The sequence below is a fragment of the Coenobita brevimanus genome, chromosome 87 (genome assembly GCF_032717465.1).
Source record: "Coenobita brevimanus isolate Jiangsu-jjx chromosome 87, ASM3271746v2, whole genome shotgun sequence".
Taxonomy (NCBI): Eukaryota; Metazoa; Arthropoda; class Malacostraca; order Decapoda; family Coenobitidae; genus Coenobita; species Coenobita brevimanus.
The window spans coordinates 8,263,639-8,287,234 of record NC_137040.1 but is presented as its reverse complement, the minus strand read 5'-3'; the positions used below and the strand labels follow the sequence as shown (position 1 = coordinate 8,287,234).

Sequence of the window (23,596 nt, the reverse complement as noted above, 5' to 3'; positions counted from 1 at the left end):
GTCAGTGGGAGGCGGGGGGGCGCGGGAGCCAGGAACGGGAGCCCGGAGTCTACAGGAGCCAGCCAGTTGAGCACCAGCCACGGAAGGGGGTACACGTGTTTCTCGTCACTCCAGCTGAGTCGCCGCTCCCAACCCATCACTGGAACAAGCTCACTAGAATCTTCCAGGAGACTCTTACGCAGAGTTCACTTCAGTCATACACCGATCTTGTGATTCTCCACGAATCTCGAATCTTTTAAAGGTTGTTACAAGAGAAGCCCCGAAATTTAGACCTATTCTAGATTCGACAGTGTAACTAATCAGAGGGGAGGGTTTGTTGCGCCTCTGCCGGCCGGTTAAGTTACTGTCTGGTGTTCCTGAGCCAAGGATCAGTAAGACGGCGACGTTTGCAGCAGCCTTACAAAAATGGGGGAGAAAAGTAAATATAATATCACATTTGACGACAGAGATATGGAAGACCAGGAGGTAAGCGACATTACTTAATTATTTGTACTTAACTGATTTCTCTCTCTCTCTCTCTCTCAGATCTAATCATGCTGGTAATGTTCCGTTTTCTGTCACTATTTCATCATCCATTTCCCTGAGCTTACGTAATGTTTTGGCACACAGCTTCACTGGAAATTTGGGAAATGTTGATGCCTTAAACATTGTGTGTGTGTGTGTGTGTGTGTGTGTGTGTGAAACCCGAAGACAAACTTTGTACTTTCTTCCCGCTTTCACCCGTCCGTTTTATTCAGCTTGCGTAACATTTGGAACTTAGGCTGTTAAGAAGCAATAAATATACCTCTAAATAGGTAAATAAATTCTTCTTTACTTAGGGGCACTTACAAAGCAAAAAATCGTCTGGGAGATGTGAAAGTAATGAAATTGTCTGGTAGCAATTAGAATGACACCCGGATTGAAGGGGTTAATCTCCAGTTTAATAATTAATTAGTGTTTTGCCTCCTTTAGACGATTTTATTCAGCATGAGAGCATCGGCTAAGTGGAAGAGATAATTGAGAGTACAGTATATTAAGCTCCCCCAGTTCGTAGTGTCTCGCCTAAGTTGAATAATATTGCTTTTAAATGGCAAGATGCAGTTGAAAGCAGGTCTCGGAATTGAAGGGCTTAAAGATACGTGTATATTACCTATACATTTGCTTTATTACAAGTTTGAATATCGAGGTTTGGGGGTCCGGATTTTCCCTCCCCGGATTATCAGTTAACACGGGAAATACGAGTAAGATAAACTCGACGTATTTTTAGGTATTTTTTAGATTATCGGCTCAGGCAAGAAACGCAAGATGGAAAAACACCAGAAATTTTTAAACAACTTCAGCCAGATTATGTAAATTATGTATCATTCTTGCTGCCAGACGATTTATTTCTTTATTTTATGTATGTAGCTATGTATTTATTGCTTACGGGAGTGCTGTGGTAGTGAAAGGGGCTAGATCTGTTCAGAAAAAAAAAAACTTATTTCGAAAAGTCTCTTGAGAGCTGAATAATTTCGTCTAGAGAGGTAGAAAATAAACAGTACCCTATGGAAGTGAAAAGGTAGGATAAACCCCGAAGATTTTATTTTATTTATTTATCTATTTATTTAGTTATTTATTTATTTTTTTTTTTTTGCCCACTAGCATTTTTGTGGCGCACCATTATATTCATGCAAAAACAAGATGAATTTGTTGAGGGGAATTCTAGTAGTCACAAGGTGGAATACTATCACGATTCTCTGTTGACGGAAATTGCCTCAGCTGAATCAAATCGTCTGGATGTAGCCCGACTAAAAAGCCCGAGTGCGTCCATAGCAGTGAAAATAGTTCTCTTCTCTCCGGTTACCATTTTAGTTTATTCTTGCAACCTCCAGACGATTTTATTCAGCTGAGGAAAAATGTATTATACTTTTTTTTTTTTTTAATGGCTGTATGTAACCCCCTCCGGCTCGGAAAAGTCACTCCTAAGCTAGAGAGAGAGAGAGAGAGAGAGAGAGAGAGCAATAAAGAAATAATAACTAACCTGGCTGGGTGTTATCTCCCCCCCCCCCGCTTATCACATTCAGGTGTTAACCCAACCTCTTGATTCCCGTGACGTCATATCTCCTTTTTTTGTGCTACTTACATTTTCTTTCAGCTTAGGGGAGGATTTTCGAAACTGAGGAAGTCTATTCTAAATTAAGTAAACTCGTCTGGAGGAAGCAAGAGTAAAATACTATAAAAATACATCCTGGGAGTGAAGTGGTTAAGATACAGGAGGAGAGTGTGACTAAGGTGGATACGAGAGGGTAGGTAAGTATAAGTAAGTGATGCAGTGTGATAAGGTGATGAGTATAAGGCGGTGTAAGTGATAAATCTTAACTCATCCTTAGGTGAAAAAGAGATTAGGATGATGATGGTGTGGTGGGGGTGGTGATGGTGATGGTGATGATGATGATGATGATGATGATGATGCAGATGGTTGTGATGATGATGAGGATAATAATAATAATGATGTTAATGGTGATGATGAGGATGATAATGATGGTGATGCCAATGGTTATGATGATGGTGCTGGTGGTTGTTATGATGGTGGTGATGATGATGTAATACAGGTGATAAAATGTGAAAAATAAAAGGCGGTGCGTCAGTGTCACTCATCATTAAAGAAGATAATAAATAAAAGCAGGAGCATAGCAAATTAAAGATAATAAATAAAAGGAGGAGATGTAACAAATAACGAAGATAAAAGGTGAAGTAACAAATTGATGATGTTAAATAAAGAGGTGAAGCAACAAATAAAGGTATGGTAATAAATAAAAGCAGGTGAATGAACAAATAAAAAATAATACAGCAGTGTGAGTGATAAAGGCGATAAATAAAGATGGATTTAATTATACATGAAAGATGGTTAAAAAGTGAATGGACTGCAATTAAATGATAAAGAAAATGTGATTTAAAGATAAGGGAAATCTGTAGGTGGCTAAATGATAAATGAAATGATGCAGAAGTGAATAAAGGAGGATGAATGATGAATAAATGATGGTGTGGCAATGAATGATGAATAAAAGATGGTGTGGCAGAGAATGATGAATAAAAGATGGTGCGGCAGTGAATGATAAAAAATGATGTGGTAGTGAATGATGAATAAAAGATGGTGCGAGTTACTATGTACTGAGAGTGCTTAAATGAAAAAAGCTGGTAAGGCAGTGAATGATGAATAAAAAAGGTTAATTAACAGCTGGGAGCAGTGAATGAGAGACAGCGAAACGGTGATTGATATATTAAGCATGGTTGAATAATAAATGAAATATGAAATAAAGAGTGAAGTAAATGCTATATAAGCGAGCAGTGGATGTTAAAAATAAATTGGAGAGAATGATGAATAAAAATTGTGCAGGAGTGAATAATATGAAAGATGGCTGAATGATGAATAAAGGATGGTACGGCAGTAATAAAGTAAAAGATGGTGAAGGGATAAACAGGTCTCTTGAAAAATAAGCAAAAGTTGGCATCCGGAAGCTGGCAGGTCGGTGTGTGTATGTGTGTGTGTGTGTGTGTGTGTGTGTGTGTGTGTGTGTGTGTGTGTGTGTGTGTGTGTGTGTGTGTGTGTGTGTGTGTGTGTGTGTGTGTGTGTGTGTGTGTGTGTGTTTGAGAGAGAAAGAGAGAGAGAGAGAGTAATTATCCACTTTAACGACAACAAAGGAAATGAGAGAGAGAGAGAGATTAATTATCCACTTTAACTACAAAGAAGAGAGAGAGAGTTTTCAGAACCGATACCAAAAAATTAGGGAAATTCAGCTTGTGTATGTTTATGCATATTAGAATGATGTGGTTTGTGTATGTGTGTGCGCTGTGTGTATATGTATGAGAGAGAGAGAGAGAGAAAGAAAGAGAGAGAGTCTGGTAGTGCTGCCTCCACCGTCGCCGTCAGCCGGTAAATATATATAGCCGGCGAGAGTTAACTAGCGGCCTCCATCTCCCTCATACCACTCTTCTCCACCGCGTATCTCAGAACTAGTCCCTGGTGTAGTGGTTAGCGCATCCGACCTGCACCTGGGAAAACCCGAGTTTGATTCCCGGGCCGATCAGACTGTTGGATAAAATTTGTTTCTTTTATCGCCCTGTTCACCCAGTAGTGCAGTTCAAGACCTAGATGTAAGTTCGATTGTTGCATGTCGTATTGTAGGGGGAGACTGTGACTTTGTTGAGGTTTAATGTCTGCCCTGGCTCTCGTGCACTCGATAGGTAGTAACTAGTGTTTTTCATTCCGAACTGTAAGCCATTTCATCACCGCTCGTTAAGTTTTGTCATTCCTGGAGAATAAAATCGCCAGACAGAATTTTCATTAGGTGAGTGAAATAACAGAGTAAAGATTTCCCGTAGGTGAATATGTTAAGCTATCCCTTCCCCTCCCCCATTTTTATATAATCACTCTCACACCACCATCTGTGTACCCTTAGTCTTTGAAGAGCTTAGATTTCTTTCGCAGTATAATATGATGAGCAGAGATCTTCCTTAACCCGTTCACTACGAGAACGTCTTAATCTGTTCCTGTTACATTCAGACGAATTAGACGTAGCTTAGGGAAGACCTTGGGAGGGTCAGTCTAGCGGTACACTCGCACTTCCATCTTTTATTCTGTGTAACGCCTTAAAGTAGATATTTTACATAGCTTCATATATTCGTCCAGTGTGAGCCACAATACGCTACTGCTGTCTGACTCTTTCATTACAAGAGGCCATTACAAGCTGGGGAGAAAAACAGTCAAGGATAAATAAAAAAACAGAAAATCATTTATGTGGATGAGATAACTTAGAAGGCTAGAATGGTCCGTGGGTACATTGCATATTATGTAAAATTATTCGATACCGTATAAAGTTTCATTGAAATTTAAAGGTGGGTAAAAAGTGATGGGTAGATGGGTTGGATGGGAAGGGGCATGGTGGTGGAAAAACAGGTGAGACCGGAAGGGAAAAGATAAGAGGATGGACTAAGGGTCGTATGGTACAGTGTCTGTGGAGATATCGTAACACCTCGTCCCTAATAATTTAGGCCGCACGTGTCAGTATTTCCTAGCAAGTTACTGATGCAAACTATATCGTATTAAAAGATATTAAGAGTATACGAGGGAATGTTATGGTGTAATGTGCAAAATAAAACACCAAAGAGGAGCCCCTCCATGCCACGTGGAATGTAACGTCATATAACACGTATGGTGGTCGAACCCGGGGCCTAAGACGTCTTTAACTAGACTGACAAACTGTTGCTGCCTGTAATGATAATATTGATGATAATAATAATAATAATAATAGTAATAATAATAATTTATAATAGTAATAATAATAATTTATAATAATAATAATAATAATAATAATAATAATAGTAGTAGTAGTAAAATATACTTTTCAAAATATGCGTTTAGGAAATTAATGTCCATGACTGAGAAAACTATTGGGTAATGTGATTACTAAGTACGCTACAGCTAAGGAATTGTTAATTGTTAAGATGTAGCCTTCATTACTTTTTACGAAGAGAGTATTTTAAACTGAATGAAATCGTCTCTTAGGAGGAAGATTGAAATGAAAATGATGTACTTGAGCTGAGCTAGTTAATTGCCAGTATAATTGTAATGTCGTTTTCCTAGAACGATTCACAGATTTCACCATTTTCTGGTTTTAATTAGAGCTGGAGTGGGTCGCTGGTGGGAGTAAATTAGGTCACTCCCCGCCACATGTTCCCCTCCGCTCGTTCACGAAGATTGCCCCTTCAGCAGTACCAGATTAAATTTTCTCGAAATTTAAGTGCGGTAGTATAGGAGACGTCGTGGCAACTCTTTTCAAGCGGTTGAATTTGCATGCTACAATTTAATATTCTATTTTATATATACTCTTCATTCTTTTCCCCCATATCATCTTTCGTGTCTCTTCATTGTCCTCTTTCATGTTATGTCTTTTTCCTGTCGACATAGTTTGCATCAGTCACATACATGAGGATTATAACGGCGTGTAGTTCAAAATACATAATACAGAAAGATGGGTTACAAAAGGTCCGAAACGAAAATCTGCCACTATGTCCGAAGAATATTTAACCACTTCGCTACCATGACGTATTTAGTGTATTTCTGTTACGATTTTATTCAACAATAGAGAGACTTTTTGAACTGAAGTGGTTAGAAACAAGGCTCTATAGTTGGTCTGTTTTCATCTGAAGGAACTTGGGCATTTTTAGAGCTTGAATAATAGGGCGTACTTGCACTAAATTCGATGAACCTTAGTTTTGAGATAGGGATAAGTCCCCTTGGTTAGTAGTCACAGCTGTCGTCCAGTCTGACAGCACTTAACTAACAACTGAGCTGAAAGGGGTTACGGATTTTTGTCAGACGAGAACAAACTGACTTTAGTACCAAGCATCATTCCAGAGCTTTAATAAATCGCATGGTGATAAAGAAAAAAAATGAAAGAAAAACGTAAGAAAAAGAAAAAGTAAGAGAGAAAGGAAACGGAATGGACGTTTTAATTATGTACCGTTTGTCAAGGTCGTCACATTTTTATTTTCTGCTTTTAATTATCGTTGAGCTGGTTGTATCTGGGAGTAATTTAGGTCATTCCACGCCACAATGCTCTCACCGCTTGTTCAGCAAATCATTCCTTCTCTTGGTTCAGGCACAGTGTTAGCCGCGGTATCTTCCTAGTTTTGTACCGAGATAATTCAGCTGCGGTACCTTGTTTTTTGCTGAGAAAACTCAGCTGCGGTACCTTCCTAGTTTTGTACCGAGAAAATTCAGCTGCTTCTCTTATGTGACAGAAATCCACCACCCCTTCAGCTTAGTTGATAGGTGTGCCCAGATTGGAGGGATGGTTTGACTAGTAACCAAAGAGACTCAAAATCCACAACCCCTTCAACATAGTTAATAGGTGCGGCCAGATTAGAGGGATGGTTTGACTAGTAACCAAGGAGACTCGTTCCTACCTCATAACTAAGACTCAGAAATTCATTTAACTGTTTGTTAGTATTCAAGCAATGGGAGTGGTCCAGTTCCATCAGATGAAGTAAAACAGAATATTCAATACTCATCTAGTTATGTCTCAAGTGTATTTAATTGTTGCACTTAATTACGTAGTGTTCATTTTATTCAGATTTTATTTTATTAAGTTTAAGGGAGACTTCGAAGTTGGAGGATTGGTAAAGCCTTCATTCACCCTATGCCTGTATTACGTCTGCTTTAAATTGAATAAAAATTGTCTTATGTTAGTAAGATTAAAATAGAAAGTTTATCAGATTGAAGGAATTAAAAACTGGACAATTTTATTCAATTTTGGGAGGGAAATGAGGTTGTGAGGCACTAAAATGAACTCCATCCCCCTCCCCTTCCCCCAAAAAAAGAAATCGTGTCGAGACAGCAATAATTAACAGGGAAAATGCGTCATGAGATGGTTGAATTAAGCCACTCCTCTCCAGACGTCCTTCCCACCCGTTCAGCAAGACGCCCCCTCACATGTGCCATATTCATACACTTTCTTAAGTTTCAGTTGTGTGTCTGACGGCTTGTTTTATCATTTTATCTTCGCCCAGTAGCTAGAATACGACCTAATTCTTCATGTTTTGTACCTTTAACTTTACTCAGTACGTAGAAGAATGCCTACATCGTCAACGTATTCTCTTAAAGGTTATTTAAATCAGTTTGATATCTATACAGGTTTCATTATTTTTTTGTTTTTGTTTTTGTGTCCGACTCTGGACATAGGCTTCACAGCCTGCTCTCAAGGCCCAGTAGTCCTCCTACATACCATACACCTCTCTACATGTCACCACTTCGGCGCTAACACCCACCGTCCATATTGAATATATGCTAGGGCTGTCTCATACAGGACTGGTGTATTGGTATTAGCGGGGGTACTTTTATGACATGTCGGTGGGTCATCTGCTAGATCAGGAAAGTCTGCTTTTATGAAATTCAAATCCTTAAACTGTTCCCTGCCCCAGCCGGGATTCAAACCTGGGTCCATCAGGACTGCAGGCCTCCTCTCGGTTTGCTTGACGTATGAAGAAGTGAAGTGATAAGGAAGTGGTTTTCAGGAGCTTCTGGGCTTCATGAGAATACAGGTCTCGGTGTGCAAGGAAGACCAGTGGGTTTGGGTTAAAAAAAAAAAAAAAAATACGTATAGCGGTACAGTATATAATTTTTTTTTTTTAAGCTAGCATGACGCGGAAAGGCTGCCCGGCTGCCTAGCGGTGTGTGTGTGTGTGTGTGTGTGTGTGTGTGTGTGTGTGTGTGTGTGTGTGTGTGTGTGTACCAGAAATCACTTCACCTGCCTACACAGCAAGACGACCACCTCTCCTGGTTATGAAAGGTTGGTATGCTTATCATTGCAGGTTCTGTCCTTGTAAAACTTGAGGATTCAATTCAGGTCAAATGTCAAGGTCATATGGTTGGAGATATGGCCTGAAAAGACGGTCATCATCATCATCATCATCATCATCTTTGTTGTCATCACAATCACCATTATCATCATAATCATCGTTGTCATCACCATCATCATTATCTTTGCCCCCTTGTTTATCATTATTGTTATTATTACCAATCCTAACCCTGCTTCCTTCTTTTAACCTAGGCCATGTGGTATATGTACTAAGTTAATTACCCTCCTCCTCCTCCTCCTCCTTGAAAGTGTGTTTAGTTCCTGATTATATAACCTTGCACGTTTAAAATTATGTTACACTTTTAAGCTTTTTATCGTCCTTACTCCTCGAGGTTCTTCCTAAGCTTCATAAAATCGTCCGGCGGTAATAAGAATAAATGATACCAGTGTTGGGATATTATTACTAGAGAAGATTTTTAGTCCCTTTAATGCTTGAGATTCCTCGCTGGGCGCTGGATGGAATAAATCATGTAGACGGTTTCGTAAGTAAGTGGGTATAGACCGTAAAGTTTGTTAGAGTTATACCAGGAATTATTATTATTATTATTATTATTATTATTATTCCGTTTACTATTTGATGCCCCCGTTTTTTGCTTTATTACTACTTCCAGACGATTTTATTCAAAACAAGAATGCCTCTTTTATCGAAGGGATCAGCTATTACCATTACCCCTTTCGGAATCGTAATGTAATCCTGCTACCTCGTGATGGGTTTCTTCGCCTCAGAAAGACGTCTCGTGTTGGAAGAGTCGTGGTATGGCAATAAAGTCTAAGGAAATTACCCGCCATAGATCACTGTCCTCCCGCTTCCCCATTCCCCTCCGTTCCCACTCCGCCCCCCCCCCTCTTGCCTCACATTTCTTTTAAATCCTTTGGAAAAAAAAAAGTATTCCCGTGCAGATGAAAGACATTAATCTTGGTCTTTTCATCCCCACCTATTTTTGTCAGTTCTCTTCTCCCACCTTGATGTTCCCAGCCCCTCTCCCCACCCCCTCCCCATTCTCCCCCTTCCCTTTCTCCCCTTCCCTCCCTCCATACATTCCATTCCTCATTTAATCTCCTCTCACTTATTTCCTCCTTCCTCCTCACCTCGGCCTTCCCCCGTCCTCTCCTCCCCCCTTGCACCCTCCTCCCGTCCCCTCGTCTTATTCCCCATTTAATCCACTTTCACGTATTTTCCCCTTCCGGCTACCTCCCCCCTCCTCTTTTTCCCTCCTCCTCTTTTTCCCTCCTCCTTCCCCTTTCCCGTCCCCTTCCTCCTCTCCTAAAGTGCTTCCTCCTTTTCTCTCACCCTCCACCTCCCTCCCCATCACGTCACGTTCCTCCTTTAATCTTGTCTCCTCCTCCTCCTCCTCCTCCCCCTCCTCCCCCTCCTCCTCCTACTCCCCCTCCCCCTCCCCCTCCCCCCTTTTATCTTCTCATATATCACTCCAACCTCCCCGTTCTCCCATCCCCCTCCATTTTTTTCCTCTTACTTCATTCCACCTTACTTTCCTCACCTCCACCTCCTCCCCTTCCCATGCTTTTATCATTACATTTCCACATTTCCTGATACACCTCCCTTCACCCCCTAACACACACACACACACACACACACACACACACACACACACACACACACACACACACACACACACAAATCTTCACCTCATCGACCATGGCTATCGACCTCCCAAGACATAAAACAGGCGAAGTGAGATAATACAAAGCCAAAAACACCTTCACGCCGCGGCTATTATGACACGGGTGGGAGATTGCCAAGTATGCCGCCGCTTGCAACATTGCCAACACTCACCGACCTTGCAAGTTTTACAGGGAGAGATGAACGGCGAAGTCTGGGGGAAATGTGACGTGAGTGGGTGGGGGATAGGGAGGGAGGCTGAGTCCGGGAGAGGGAGTGGGGAATTAGGAGAGGGTAAAAGAGTGTGTGTGTTTGTGTGTGTGTGTGTGTGTGTGTGTGTGTGTGTGTGTGTGTGTGTGTGTGTGTGTAACTAATGGTAATGATGATGATTTAGCGTAGGGCATGACTTTACTGAATTAACCTAAATGAATCTGATCTGACATGACTAGAAATGAAGTGACCTGAGTAGATCGAAATGGTCCATATTCAAAACTCATTTTCACATTCCCCCACTGTGTATAATAATAATAATAATAATTATAATAATAATAAGAAGAAGAATGTAATAGTAATCAATCATAATAATAATAATAATAATAATAATAATGATGATAATGATATTGATGAAGATTATTGTATATTATATATATATGGAGTCCGATAATAATAATAATAATATGGTATAATAATAATATCCAACGTACGTCTTTACTAACCTTCCCCACTGTTTGGTCTTTCTCTGACGTATCGCTGCAATCTCCTTGTGTATATCTAACCCTCCCACGCATCCTCCTATCTTATCTACTAAGTTTATCGACCAGGCCTCTCCACTCATCCACCAGCTCCAGCCAGCCACACTTTCCAACGCCTCTACCATGAACTGCTCACTTGCACATCTGCCATATTCATTTACACAGCTTTTATTCAGTTTTGGTTACGCAACTCACAACTCCATCTCAAGCCTTCCACCGCCTACGTGCTTGGTATCATCGGTAACCATCCCCCCCCCCCACCAACTTCCCTCATTTTAGCCATTCAACCCTTAGCTTTCAGATGCATCACAAGACAGACAGACAGACAGACAGACAGATCGTCAGGTGATAAGAAGGGAGGATTATTACCTGGTCACTGTGATGTATGATGTAACCTAAGTTTCTCACCTCATCACCACCACCGCTGTACTCCACCCTGCGCCTCCACCAACATCCCGCTCTTCCCTCCACTATCATTTGCACCCCTCTCCACCATCACTTCCATCACCACCAACTTTCTCTCACCATCATCACTACAACCACCACAAACACACTCATATACACCATCATTATTACTGTCATCCCTTTCCACCACCACCACCACCCCATGCATGTGCTACTCCATCACCACCACAGCTATCTCCACTACAATTTTCTCCGCTTTCCACCACCACCAGCACAGACACACATCTACACCATCACCATCATTGCCACCCTCTCCACCACTACCATTTCCACCCTTTTCCACTACCACCACCACGTGCTTCTGTTCCACCACCATCATCACCACCACCCTCTTCCACCACTATCATTTCCACTCCTCTTCATCACCACCACCATGTGCATCTACTCCACCACCATCATGACTACCATCCTCTCCATCACCACCACCACATGCATATACTTCCTTACCATCATGACTACCTACCATCCTTCTCTCCAGCACTACCATTTCCACCCTTTTATCACCACCACAGATGGCCTGCACACTTCATCATCACTGCCACCCCTCTTCATCACCACCACCATCACCACCAACATTCATATCCATTTCACCTCGACTACCTTCCCTCCACCACTGCCATTTCCATGCCTCCATCACCACCACTGATACATCACCACCATCATCACTACCATCACTCTCCACCATCATCACTACCATCACTCTCCACCATCATCACTACCATCACTCTCCACCATCATCACTACCATCACTCTCCACCATCACCACCACCACCACGCATCCACTCCACCATCATCATTACCATCCCTCTCCACCACCATCACTACCATCCCTCTCCACCACCATCATTACCATCCCTCTCCACCACCATCACTACCATCCCTTTCCACCATCGTCATTACCATCCCTCTCCACCACCATCACTACCATCTCTCTCCACCACCATCACAACCACTTCACCACCTCCATCACTACCATCCACCACCACCACCAACACACGGTCGCCGCACGAGGTAATAACGTTGGCGCTAATCACCTTCACGCCGATAACGCTATTTACTCCATTGGCCTCCAGATTTACTACTGTTTTTAGCAGTCTGTACCCAAATTCACAAAAATAGTCTTAGCGATCAAATCTTTCATAAATGTGATTTGTAGGGAGGACAGGGAGAGTTTAGATCTTCCTCTGTCTGTTCTTCCTGCTAAAACAGATCTTAGTTATGAGAGGAAAATGATTGTAAGATAATATGTTGGTAGTGTGTATAGAGTTTAGATCTTCCTCTGTCTGTTCTTCCTGCTAAAACAGATCTTAGTTATGAGAGGAAAATGATTGTAAGATAATATGTTGGTAGTGTGTATAAGATAATTTGTTGGTAGTGAGTATAATTTGTTGGTAGTGTGTGTGTGTGTGTGTGTGAGGTATGAGAGAGACATAAGGTAAGTATTGGGTATGGGGGAGAGGATGCACTGTGAAAGATAGCGTGCGAGGGAGGAGAGATGTGGGACATGGGAGAGACGTGTGTGTGTGTGTGTGTGTGTGTGTGTGTGTGTGTGTGTGTGTGTAAGAGTGAGAGAGGTATGAGAGAGACATATGTTGAGGATTGGTTGCAGGGGAGAGAGAGGGTGCAGTGTGAAAGAGCGTTTGAGGGAAGAGAGGTGTGTGTGTGTGTGTGTGTGTGTGTGTGTGTGTGTGTGTGTGTGTGTGTGTGTGTGTGTGTGTGTGTGTGTATGTGTAAGAGTGAGAGAGGTATGAGAGAGACATATGTTGAGGATTGGTTGCAGGGGAGAGAGAGGGTGCAGTGTGAAAGAACGTTTGAGGGAAGAGAGGTGTGATGTGTGTGTGTGGGGGGGGGGTATGTAGCTGACGGTATGAGAAAGAAGAGATGTGTGGGAGTGAGTTGGTGTGTGGGTGAGGGTGTGGTGAGGTGTGATGAGAGCACCCCGTGAGTCATGTCAGTCTCGACACTCACTGTTTTCAGTACGATGCCAGTCGTTGTTTTATTCTTGCTCTCCACAGACGATTCCTTTCAGCTCAATTCTTTTTTTTTTTTTTCTGTAGAGGGTTAGATATTGCCTTCAATATCCTCCCCCTCCACTACCACCAGAACTTTCCCATAAGCTTAATAGAATTGTTTGTCGGTAGGACGATGAAGAAAACAAATACGTTAGTGGCTATACGGTCACGTCATTATTCTTTCTACTAGCAGACGATTCAGGTTATGGGAGACATCTTTTTTAGTGAACAGGGCCTTTATAGGCTGTATCTAACCAATCTTCTTTTAAAATTTTCTACTAAGCAAAATATAATCACCTAGAGGTAGAAGATATACAAGAGGACATCATCGTACAATAGAAAGTAATCTTTCTATCCACCGAGTTCCCAACAATCCACCTAGTTCCCAACATTGCTTCATCCTTTTTATGGACATTTTGAAGGCCTTGATATAACCCAGCTTTTGTACTTGTGTGATGTTAAAAATAGACAGTCTAGATTTCAGCGCTGACGGACATGTTACAGTTTAATTTCGTATTCCAAGGTTTAATAATGATGAAGAGTTAGTGTATCGGTAGTTCCTGGTGGTTAGCCCGAAATCGGTCTTTGAAATTTTTATAACTCATAAACCTCTCAAACTGATATCAGCTTCTTAGTGTCGAGTAAGATCGTCTTAGGTTAGTCAGAGTGAAATAGTTAAGTCGTGAAGTAAACACTGTAGTCGACGGTCATTTATCGAAGGGAGTAACTCTTCGATATTGCATTCAAATAAATATTATGTGGAGCACGTGTCTCCCTAAGTTTAGTAATTTGGCAAAATTTCATCTCTGATGGATACGTCGGTAGGTGGAGGCACTCACCATTTACGAACTCTTTGTAGTGCTGCCTTCTGCCTATCAGGTAGACAAGCTAAGTGGTTTACTGTAACCAAGGAAAACATTTACTACACTGGATGGTAAACATATAACCAGATGACATCTGGTGATCTAGTAAGTGGGTTAATTTGCTCCAAATGGATGTGGCCCGCAGGGGTTTGCATTCGAGGGTGGGTTGAGATTTATTGCTTAGATAATGCCACTCAGAGAGAGGATAGGCTGGCCACCCTCGCCTTAAATGTCGGAACTGAGGAGCCTAGCCCCGGGACCCTACACTCCTGATGGGGCAGAATAGGATTGCATAATGGACACATGGTTGGATTCGTCGACAGTAACTATAATTTGAGGCAGCAGTAGTACTTTTATTACAGTTTAAATGCTGAGGGCCTCTTTGCCCCTTGAACTTAACCTACAGTAGTTGAAAGTTATTGAAATTGAATATTCGGCTCTAATTGCGACTGACTATAGGTCCTTTGTGAGATGTTTCCATACTGTCATATCATCATTGTTATCCCGACCTTCATACCCACCTAAAGACGGAATTAGGTAAAATCCAGACGCAACGAAAGAGAAAGCACAAACATGAGAGAATTGTCAACATCATGCTCCGTGAACTGAACCACATAGTCATCATCGTTCAGCAAACTTACCAACTCGCATCATCTTGCTGAAGTGCTTAAACACCTCTCTGACCCTGAAATCTGTCACTATCTCCCCCTTATCAGGTGAGTTCTTGTTTCCTAATGGACTGACCACTTCATCTCAAGTGTGTGTATGTGTGTGTCATGTTACCTCGGAAGTTTTTTGAAAGTTGCGAAATGGCCACGGAATTACCCAAAGCCCCTTCACTCCGCTGACCTACTTTATTACTATTCTTGCTGCCACCAGACGATTTTATTTAGCTTGAGAAACAGCCGCTCAGTAAAAGGGTTAGTGGAAGCTATTTTTAACCTCGTCAGTAGGAAAAGTGTCTCCTAAGTTGAATAAAATCGTCTGTAGGTAGTAAAAAATTGAATGAAAAAAAAAAACTAACATTGGGTTGAAAAAAAAAAATTGACTCTTAAAGGGTCGTACTCTAAGTGGTATGGGGGACTTCATAGCACCGTTTCCATGGCGATTTGTTTTGCATAGTACACCTTTATATGTATTCTCTTGTATGTTATTTGTATCTTTTTAATATTGACATAGTTTGCATCAGTATCATGAAAGAAGGAACGAGATGTAATGTGCAGGATAAATCGGTGAGGAGGAGGTGTTACGACATCTCCAGAGCCACTTAGAAGACGACCTTAAGACCATGACTTTTTTTCTTTTTTCCTCTGTTTTTCCATTTTTCATTTTTCCTGTTTCTTTTGCTTTTTTCCTTTTTTTCCTTGTGACCTCCAGATGAGTTTATTCAGCTTTGGGGAGGTCTTTTGTAGGGTACGGATTAATGGATTTTATCTCTAAGCCCCTTCACTATTACACGTCACCTCTTAGTGGAATAAAGTAATCTCGAAGTAGCCTGAACGAAATGAAAAGGTCGTCACAGCTCTGGAGAGGTTAATATTGCTCTGACAGAAACTTATGTGGTAGTGTCTTATATGTTGCAGAGACGGCTCAGTCGGCTGGTGTGGGCGTGGTTGTGGTATTTGGGGTAGGAAGTGAATAAATGCAGTAGGGTAGACCCGTATAACACTGACAGCCGTCCCCACAACACACAAGAAGTAGCACAGTGGAAAAAAGTGGAGTGTTATATGGACCAGCCTGTAATGTAGCGGTAACCATAGCAACCAGTTTATTGGAGGTGCGGGGGCCCGACCGTATTTCAGCCTGAGAGAGAGAGAGAGAGAGAGAGAGAGAAAGAGAGAGAGAGACTGACCATTTTTTCCTCGTTTCTGACTGCACTAGGCCATATTCTCACAGGCACAGGAAATTTCGTAACACATTGCCCTCAGCGGTTTATGTTACTCATCACGCCGTCATATCCTCTCGCATGTTATAGAAAAATGAATATCGATATTAAAAGTAATGAAATTAACTCAAGATTTAATTAAGGTGCCATATGCAACATTTAACGCTATCAGAGAGGTGAAATGAACGTGTGTAAGAGCAGTTTCTCTCTCTCTCTCTCTCTCTTATTTGGATGATAGTCTAGCCACCATCTCTGCAAGTGTTATATAAATAATGTCATCATGGAGGGGTGCCTTTTGCGTACTCAGTTTCAACTTCTTCCAACGAGAGAGAGAGAGAGAGAGATCCTTACGAAATAAACTGTACAGCTGCGGTTTAGTGGACATCAGTAATTGCTAGAAACTGCTACCTTTTGCTGTATCTCTTTGTGCATTCTCTCTCGTTCTTGCTCTCACTGCTTTATTTATTCATTTATTTTTTTTATTCAGTTTTGCTTTGTCATTGTCTTCCTTTCTTTCTGTCTCCCCCATTCATTTTTCCACGTACCTCTTGCTCTCTCACTTGCTCACCCTTTCTTTCACTCATTCACCCTCTCAGTACCATCTTTCCCCTAGCTTCCTCTTGCTAGCACTTGTTCACTCGTTTCAATGAGGCTCTCTAACCTAACTTGCCTTAAAAAGACTAATCTAACTAACGTAATCTAACTTAGCTAACCTGCCTCATCCTAACCTAACATGCTCACTCTGTTTCATTCCCGCTCTCTGTGCCTTCCTTACTCCACTTTTCGCTCACCACAACACACTTGCAACTCATTCCTTTTCCCATACTTCTCCTGTATACTCTTTCACAATTTCATACCGTCTCTTTCCCACGTATTACCACCTGTTTTCACTCAGTTTTTTACACACACACACACACACACACACACACACACACACACACACACACACACACACACACACACACACACACACACACACACACACACACACACACACACACACACACACACACACACACACACACATTTTTTTACTTTCCACTTTTCTGTTCCCCACGCTTATTTTGGTATTTTTAACCTCACCCCTCCCACCCATTTTTTTCTTTCACTACTGTCATTTGCTGACGTACAGTTTTTTGTCCTTTTATTTTTTTTTTCATTTCCATCGTTCACTGAATTTTAGTTTTATGACCTTTTTTTCTCATTTCATTTCACTGAATTTCTTGCTCCATATCTCACGCATGTCCCTCTCCTCCTGACTCTCACTGACTCCCATTCCCTATCCCTAGCTTCCACTGGCTCCCACTTCCTCCCTTGTGACTCCCATCCTCACCCCTCACCCCCCTCCATTAGGTGAAGGGAGGGCGTCGACAGGTGAGGAGGCGGTCATGTTTACCTGTAGGGAGACCCGTGGGATTACCTGTCAGCCCGAGAGAGAGAGAGAGAGAGAGACAGACAGAGACAGAGACAGAGAGACAGACAGACAGACACAGAGACAGACAGACAGACAGACAGACAGACAGAGGTGGAAAGGAAGATGATAAGTTACAAGAAAGAAAGAAAGAAAGGGGGTTAGACGATGAGAAACAGGTAAAAGTGTGTGTGTGTGTGTGTGTGTGTGTGTGTGTGTGTGTGTGTGTGTGTGTGTGTGTGTAAGGCTTCACTCGACTGGAGGGAGGGAGGAAGGAGGTTTCATGCCTGGCATTTACATCTGTTAACTATTCCAACTTAGTGACATGCTTTTGAAGGCTACTTTGGCTACTACCAGACGATTTTTTTTCAACCTTGGAGAGCTTCTAATGATAAGGAGGGAGAAAAGAGGCCTCATGGATCAATTATATGCCTGTTAACTATTCCGGCACAATGGCTTATTTTTTTGTGAGTTCCATTTGCTACTACCAGACGATTTTATGCAGCGTTTAAGAGGTCCTTTCGGTAAAAATGTTAAGAAAGGCTGTATGTAACGCCCGCGGTTCGAGAGGTATATTCTAAGCTAAGCAAAATCGTCCTGGGGTAGCAAAAAAAAAAAAAAATGAATACATCCACTAGTTGAAGGGGTTATATTATTGGTACATCCTCTCAGTTGCGTAAAGAATATCTCAGGTAAAATATAAGCGAATATTTTGGTGTTATTTTGTATCACGGATTTATATACAGTATTGCCAGGTACTCGAAAGAATACTGCTTTAGGGTGTATGATCATAGTATTAAAACTGTTTGCGCGAAAGTTTAAGCAAACCCTTAATTTCCGACGGACGTTTGTGGAACACCTGTACTAATTAGACGTGATTAGTCTGCGTGACGCAATACTGAGTGTAGTTAGGAACTTTACGGGAATGGCTAGATTTGTTCGTTCATCATCACAAGCTATACTTTGGGCTTATATACATATTTGAGTTGCAGTTAGGCACGATGCAGAGAGGTTAGTTATGTTCAGTCATCGTCAAATGCTTCAGATACTTTAGTTCAATTCTGGGTACGTGTCCACATCTTTGCGCTCTCAGTGTTAACCTCCTGAAGCTGGATGACGTCCTTTTTAGTTTATACTTGCTTTTACCGGATGATTTTCTCTTGCTTAGGAAAGACCTCTCGTATTGAAGAGTTTAATAAAGCCATATTTTTAGCCCCTCCAGTTCGAATAATATTTCCTACATTGATTATAATCGTCACATGGCAAGAAAAATGAGAAAGAGATCCCGGGTTCAGAGGGTTGATAATAGGGGCCGTATCAGTTCAGCAAGTGTGTATGGTGTTTGGTTGTCATTTGTACAGTCGGTTCTAGAGCTGTGTGCCACGTGTCAACCGCCCACTTTCTCTGGCATTTCCCTCTTGAAAAATGTAGATGATCGATCAGACCCACTGCTTGCTGCCACCCTACACTCTGGCTTGTATCCTCATCAGCTTGGCAGGCTCTTTAACACCAATTCCTTGCTAGTTTCTTCATGCATATTACTATTTAACAATATATTGCATGTTCCTGTGAAAGTAATGATAAGAAATAGGGAGGTAAGCATAGGGGTAAAAAAAAAAAAAAAACACGTGACAATTTTCTGATTCCCTTTCTAACATGCGGGAACGAAGCTTGGACACTGTTAGAAGCACACAAACCAAGAGTAAGACTAGTGGGAATGAGTTATGTTAGATGAGCATAGCATGTGGAGTTACATGGCGTGACAGACAGACAAATGAAGTAGAGCAGCGTTGTAGTATTGATATGGATGTTTTTGAAAGAAAATACCCGGAGATAGTTTGGCCATGTAGAGATGATGGAGAATGAGAGACTGATTAGGAAAGTGTATGTGAGGTAGAGGGGAAGAGAGGGAAGGTGAGACTAAGGTTGAAATGGAGGGATGGAGTGGATGAATATATGAGAGAGGGGGATACGAGCTGGGGGGAGGGCAGCCAAATGGCAGAGGACAGGGCGACCTGGAGAAGATTTGTTTGTGGCCACCTCGTACGGGATAAGCGTCTGGCTGTAGATAGATAGCCTAGAAGTTATCAGCTTGGCATCGTTCCCCCCTCCCCCAACACCTCTTCCTTGTTTTCTGTTGCATGTGGCACATTAATAATCTCTTTCATGCCATTTATGCGATTTATGGTTATTACAAAGGCATAAATAACATACAAAAGAACAGTAAAGAGTAACATAATTTATAAAATCTGTCGCAATACTTGGATAAGGTCCTCCGTTTCTGGGGTCGAGAATACTCACTCACAGCATTCTCCCTCCTCTCACCTGTGCTTCACCTGATTTTGTCTTTACTGCCTCGCCACCTCCTCCATACGGACTACCTTGGCTGTGCTAATTCGACCTTTTTACCTTTGAAGTCCAAAAGATCCCCGATTCCATGGCTGTATCGGAAATTAGACAGCCCTGGCAAGATGTGAGGAGGAATTAATTATGCTTTAAGCACTTCAAGCTGATCTAGAACTGTTATTTTTCCTCTAAAATGCTGAGCTGTAATAAAAGTTTTACGGTACGCTAGACAAGGGTGCCAGTCACAGCGCAATAGAATGAAACGATGTAGAGCCTTAGTACTGTCTCATTTCATTAAACTAAGAATTAAGCAGCAAAACGACGAAAATCTCCGCCTAGCCTACCGGAGCATGCCAGGTTGCTGTCTGCTTTAATCACCCCCTTGGATATGATAGCAGGGATTGCCCTGCCAACCACTGTGTTTGCTGCCTGCATAATCAAAGGCCCACATGTGACAGACAGAAATCCCCCATCGTATTTAAGCACTAGATATTTTCGCGATCCAGGATGTCATTACTTAGAGGTGTAGTGTCCAGTACAGTTATGAAGTGTACAGTAGAGTTAAGGCGATATTATCCTTCCACTTTTAGTTCGACAATAATATATCTGACATAATATTCCAGTTATGGTCGATAATATCCTACCTCTTTTTCGTCCAACAATGATGAAACTAACGTAATATTCCAAAAAGCTTGATGGGCTTCGGAGATTGTATTCCTGGGTTTTTAGTGTTATTGTTTTGTTTTCCTGCCCTCCTTTGACTTATGGCTTTCCCATTCTAGTGATCCCTCCTCTGTCTGTCTGTCTGTCTGTCTGTCTGTCTGTCTCTCTCTCTCTCTCTCTCTCTTGATCTCCCTGTCTATCTGTTCTCCCTGCCTGCTCTTTGTGTCCTTCTGTCTGCCTCCTTTTGTTTCTTTTACCATCTTACTGTCTTTCTCTTATTTACCAGTTACGTGTTTCCTTCCTTCCTTCCTTCATTCATTCATTGCCCCCTTGATTCCTCCTGACCTCAAGCATTTCTTACCGCTCCGTATTTCCGTCATTCGTCAAGCGTTCCTTTCCTTTTTCCTTCCTTTTTACATCCCCTCTTTCCTTCCTTCTTTCTTTATCTAGTCGCTTCTTTATTTTGTCCCTTCCTACCACGTCCAAACATTCCTTACGACCTTTAGTTCTGCCATCATTGCCTTTCCCGCATCCTCCCTCCCTCCCCTACACTCTTGCCTTCCGTGTTCTCTTAACCGCAAGTATTGATTTTTCCCTTCTACGTGTTATCGAGAGCGAGCGAGCGAGCGAGCGAGAGAGAGAGAGAGAGAGAGAGAGAGAGAGAGAGAGAGAGAGAGAGAGAGAGAGAGTTTGTGTGTGTGTGAACGCTCATGTACCGTTCGACATTGAGTTAGATTGAAAAGGTTGTCCGGTTTCTGATGCTCGACAGTTCTTTGCACGCCTTCTTGTGTCAGTTTGTAGGCGCCGCAGCTAAATTTTCCATACTGGACATTTACCAGTGCACTTACTCATGACTAGTATGGTGGTATGATTGGGGTCATTTTTTTATGTTTTTTTCGTGTAGTTGGGATCTGTAAAAATAATTTATGATTGTTTCTCTGAGCCAGCTGGGGATCAAAGTCGATCTTTCAGTCAGCATTCCACTTCTCTACCACTAAACCGGATGGACAAACAGACGCCGATATATTTATAATAAACAGAATTAATTATGGCTGATATATGAGACAACTGAGTGAGCAGAATTATTGTTAAATAAGTAATAAAAGAAATTAGCTGTTGTTGCTTGCCTCGTGCTGCCTGGCCGACAAGATCTGTCGTCGACCTCAAGTATGCAACTGCTTTTGTGTGGTCGTCCTACAGGTACAGTACAGCACACATAGCGTGCAGGGATCTGACGTCCCCTTGTGGTAGAGACCCTCTTTACCTTGCGGTAGATAGCGCCTCGCCAGGGTCAGACCAATGTCCTTCCCCACGGCGGAATGCAGGAAAGTATGAGATTTGGCTCCTGGGTGGACGTCGCAGCTGCTTTACTCCACCCAGTGTTCTCTGCGCCACCCAAAAAAAGCGTGTTGGATTTTGCTGGAAGGGTAATTAGCGCATCGCCTTCCGCCTACATATGGTGAAGTAATAGAGTCAGACTTTGGGTTCTCTCCTCGATTAACTTTTGAAATGCCAAATTCCATCCTGGATTGAGGACGGTGGGCCTAACGGGATCAGCGAAGATTGTGAAATGGTTAAACTAAAAGTAATGTGTGTGTGTGTGTGTGTGTGTGTGTGTGTGTGTGTGTGTGTGTGTGTGTGTGTGTGTGTGTGTGTGTGTGTGTGTGTGTGAGAGAGAGAGAGAGAGAGAGAGAGAACTACTCTTTGAAATCTTACCCTTGACCATGCCCTGCCTTCTCACCTCCCTCACATGACCTCATTTCTCACCCCAGTCCACCACCAGAATTTTGTACTCGATTATTCAGTTTTTTTTTTTTTTTTTAGTTTTCCTTTGGCTGTTTGACCCGCGCATGTACGTACGTTTGTGTGTGTGTGTGTGTGTGTGTGTAATTCACCGGGTCGGTCAGGATCACTTGATGGTCGTGATCGTCAGCTTTTACCCTCCCGGAAGGGAGCTGAGAGCTCATATAGTCCGATCTAAGGGCAAGGCTGTGACCTTCACACACGCACACACCCGTCCCCTTGCTCAAGGGGGACAGTAACTACCCACTTCGTCAGTGAAACTTTTCGCAACCTGAGCGAGGCGCGAACTCCCGTCCACCAGTTGGCAAGCGAGAACGTTACCACTGCACCCGCGAGCGGTGTGTGTGTGTGTGTGTGTGTGTGTGTGTGTGTGTGTGTGTGTGTGTGTGTGTGTGTGTGTGTTACCAACAGCGATTTTGACTAAAATTACAAGGATGATGGGCTATGACCTTCTGATCACCTAATTAAATTTTGGTTCAGATTGGGCCAAGGCCCAGGTTGTAGGCCCAACTAATGTCCAAAAACGGGGACGGGTAAAATCGTTTTTTCGCCACAGCTCCTTTCAAATTCATCATATTGACATGAAACCGAAAGCTAAATGTGCAACTTATGCCTCATTACATCAGGGGGGTCACATCTCAGTTAGCCGTCAGTGCCAGGTGGGTTGGGACTAAAATTTCGGATGGGCATAAAATCGTAAAATTTCACCCGATTTACTCCTAATTTGATAAGTGACATCTTTGACAAGATATCCTGTTGTTCTTATACGTCAGCACTAAAATGACTGCCGGGGACGGGTTTGCTGTGCCTTGGCACCGCTTCTTGTTTTGTATAATCTTGCTACCTCCAGACGGTTTTATTCAACTTAAGAACACAACTGGTAAAGAAGAGCTGGGAGAAGTCCATGTCAAACCCCTGTTTTGAACATCTCTCATTTGCTGAACAAAACAGTCTTTCGGTATAGCAGAAATAAAACAGAAGACATCTTAAAGAAAGGGTTAAGCATACAAAGCTTCCGTTACCTTCTCTCATTATCCACCACCCCACAACTACCCCCATTCCCTCTCCCCTACTCCTCCTACCCCCATCCTCCCCACACAATTTTTGTCGTAATTTTTTGAGGTGGGCTTCTCATTTCGTTACTTTGTGTTCTTTGTGTGAGTTCCTTCTTATTCGTCATTCTTGCTCTTTTCCATCATTCTCTTCAGCCTCTCTCGTTTCCTTGAATTATCTGTCTGCTGTAAATTTACCCCTCCCTCTTCTGTTATTCTTTCATTCTTACAGAGTAATCCTTCTTTCCTTTCTTCCTTCCTTCTTTTGTTTCATTCTTTCTTGTTTCTTTTTTTCCTTCCATCCGTCTTTCCTATTAGCTAACTATGTCACACTTCTTTTCATTC

The 23,596-nt window shown here is 42.2% G+C and overlaps 1 protein-coding gene across 1 annotated transcript in view; it reads left to right on the top strand.

Annotated features, from left to right (window-relative positions):
* The first annotated feature begins 345 nt into the window (after window positions 1–345).
* Window positions 346–23,596, top strand: part of LOC145411054 (sodium- and chloride-dependent glycine transporter 1-like) — a 132,626-nt gene continuing 109,375 nt past the window's right edge. The window contains exon 1 of the mRNA XM_080281127.1: window positions 346–465. Coding sequence (XP_080137253.1) covers window positions 406–465 — 60 coding nt within the window. The 5' untranslated portion in view covers window positions 346–405. The remainder of the gene's footprint in view (window positions 466–23,596) is intronic.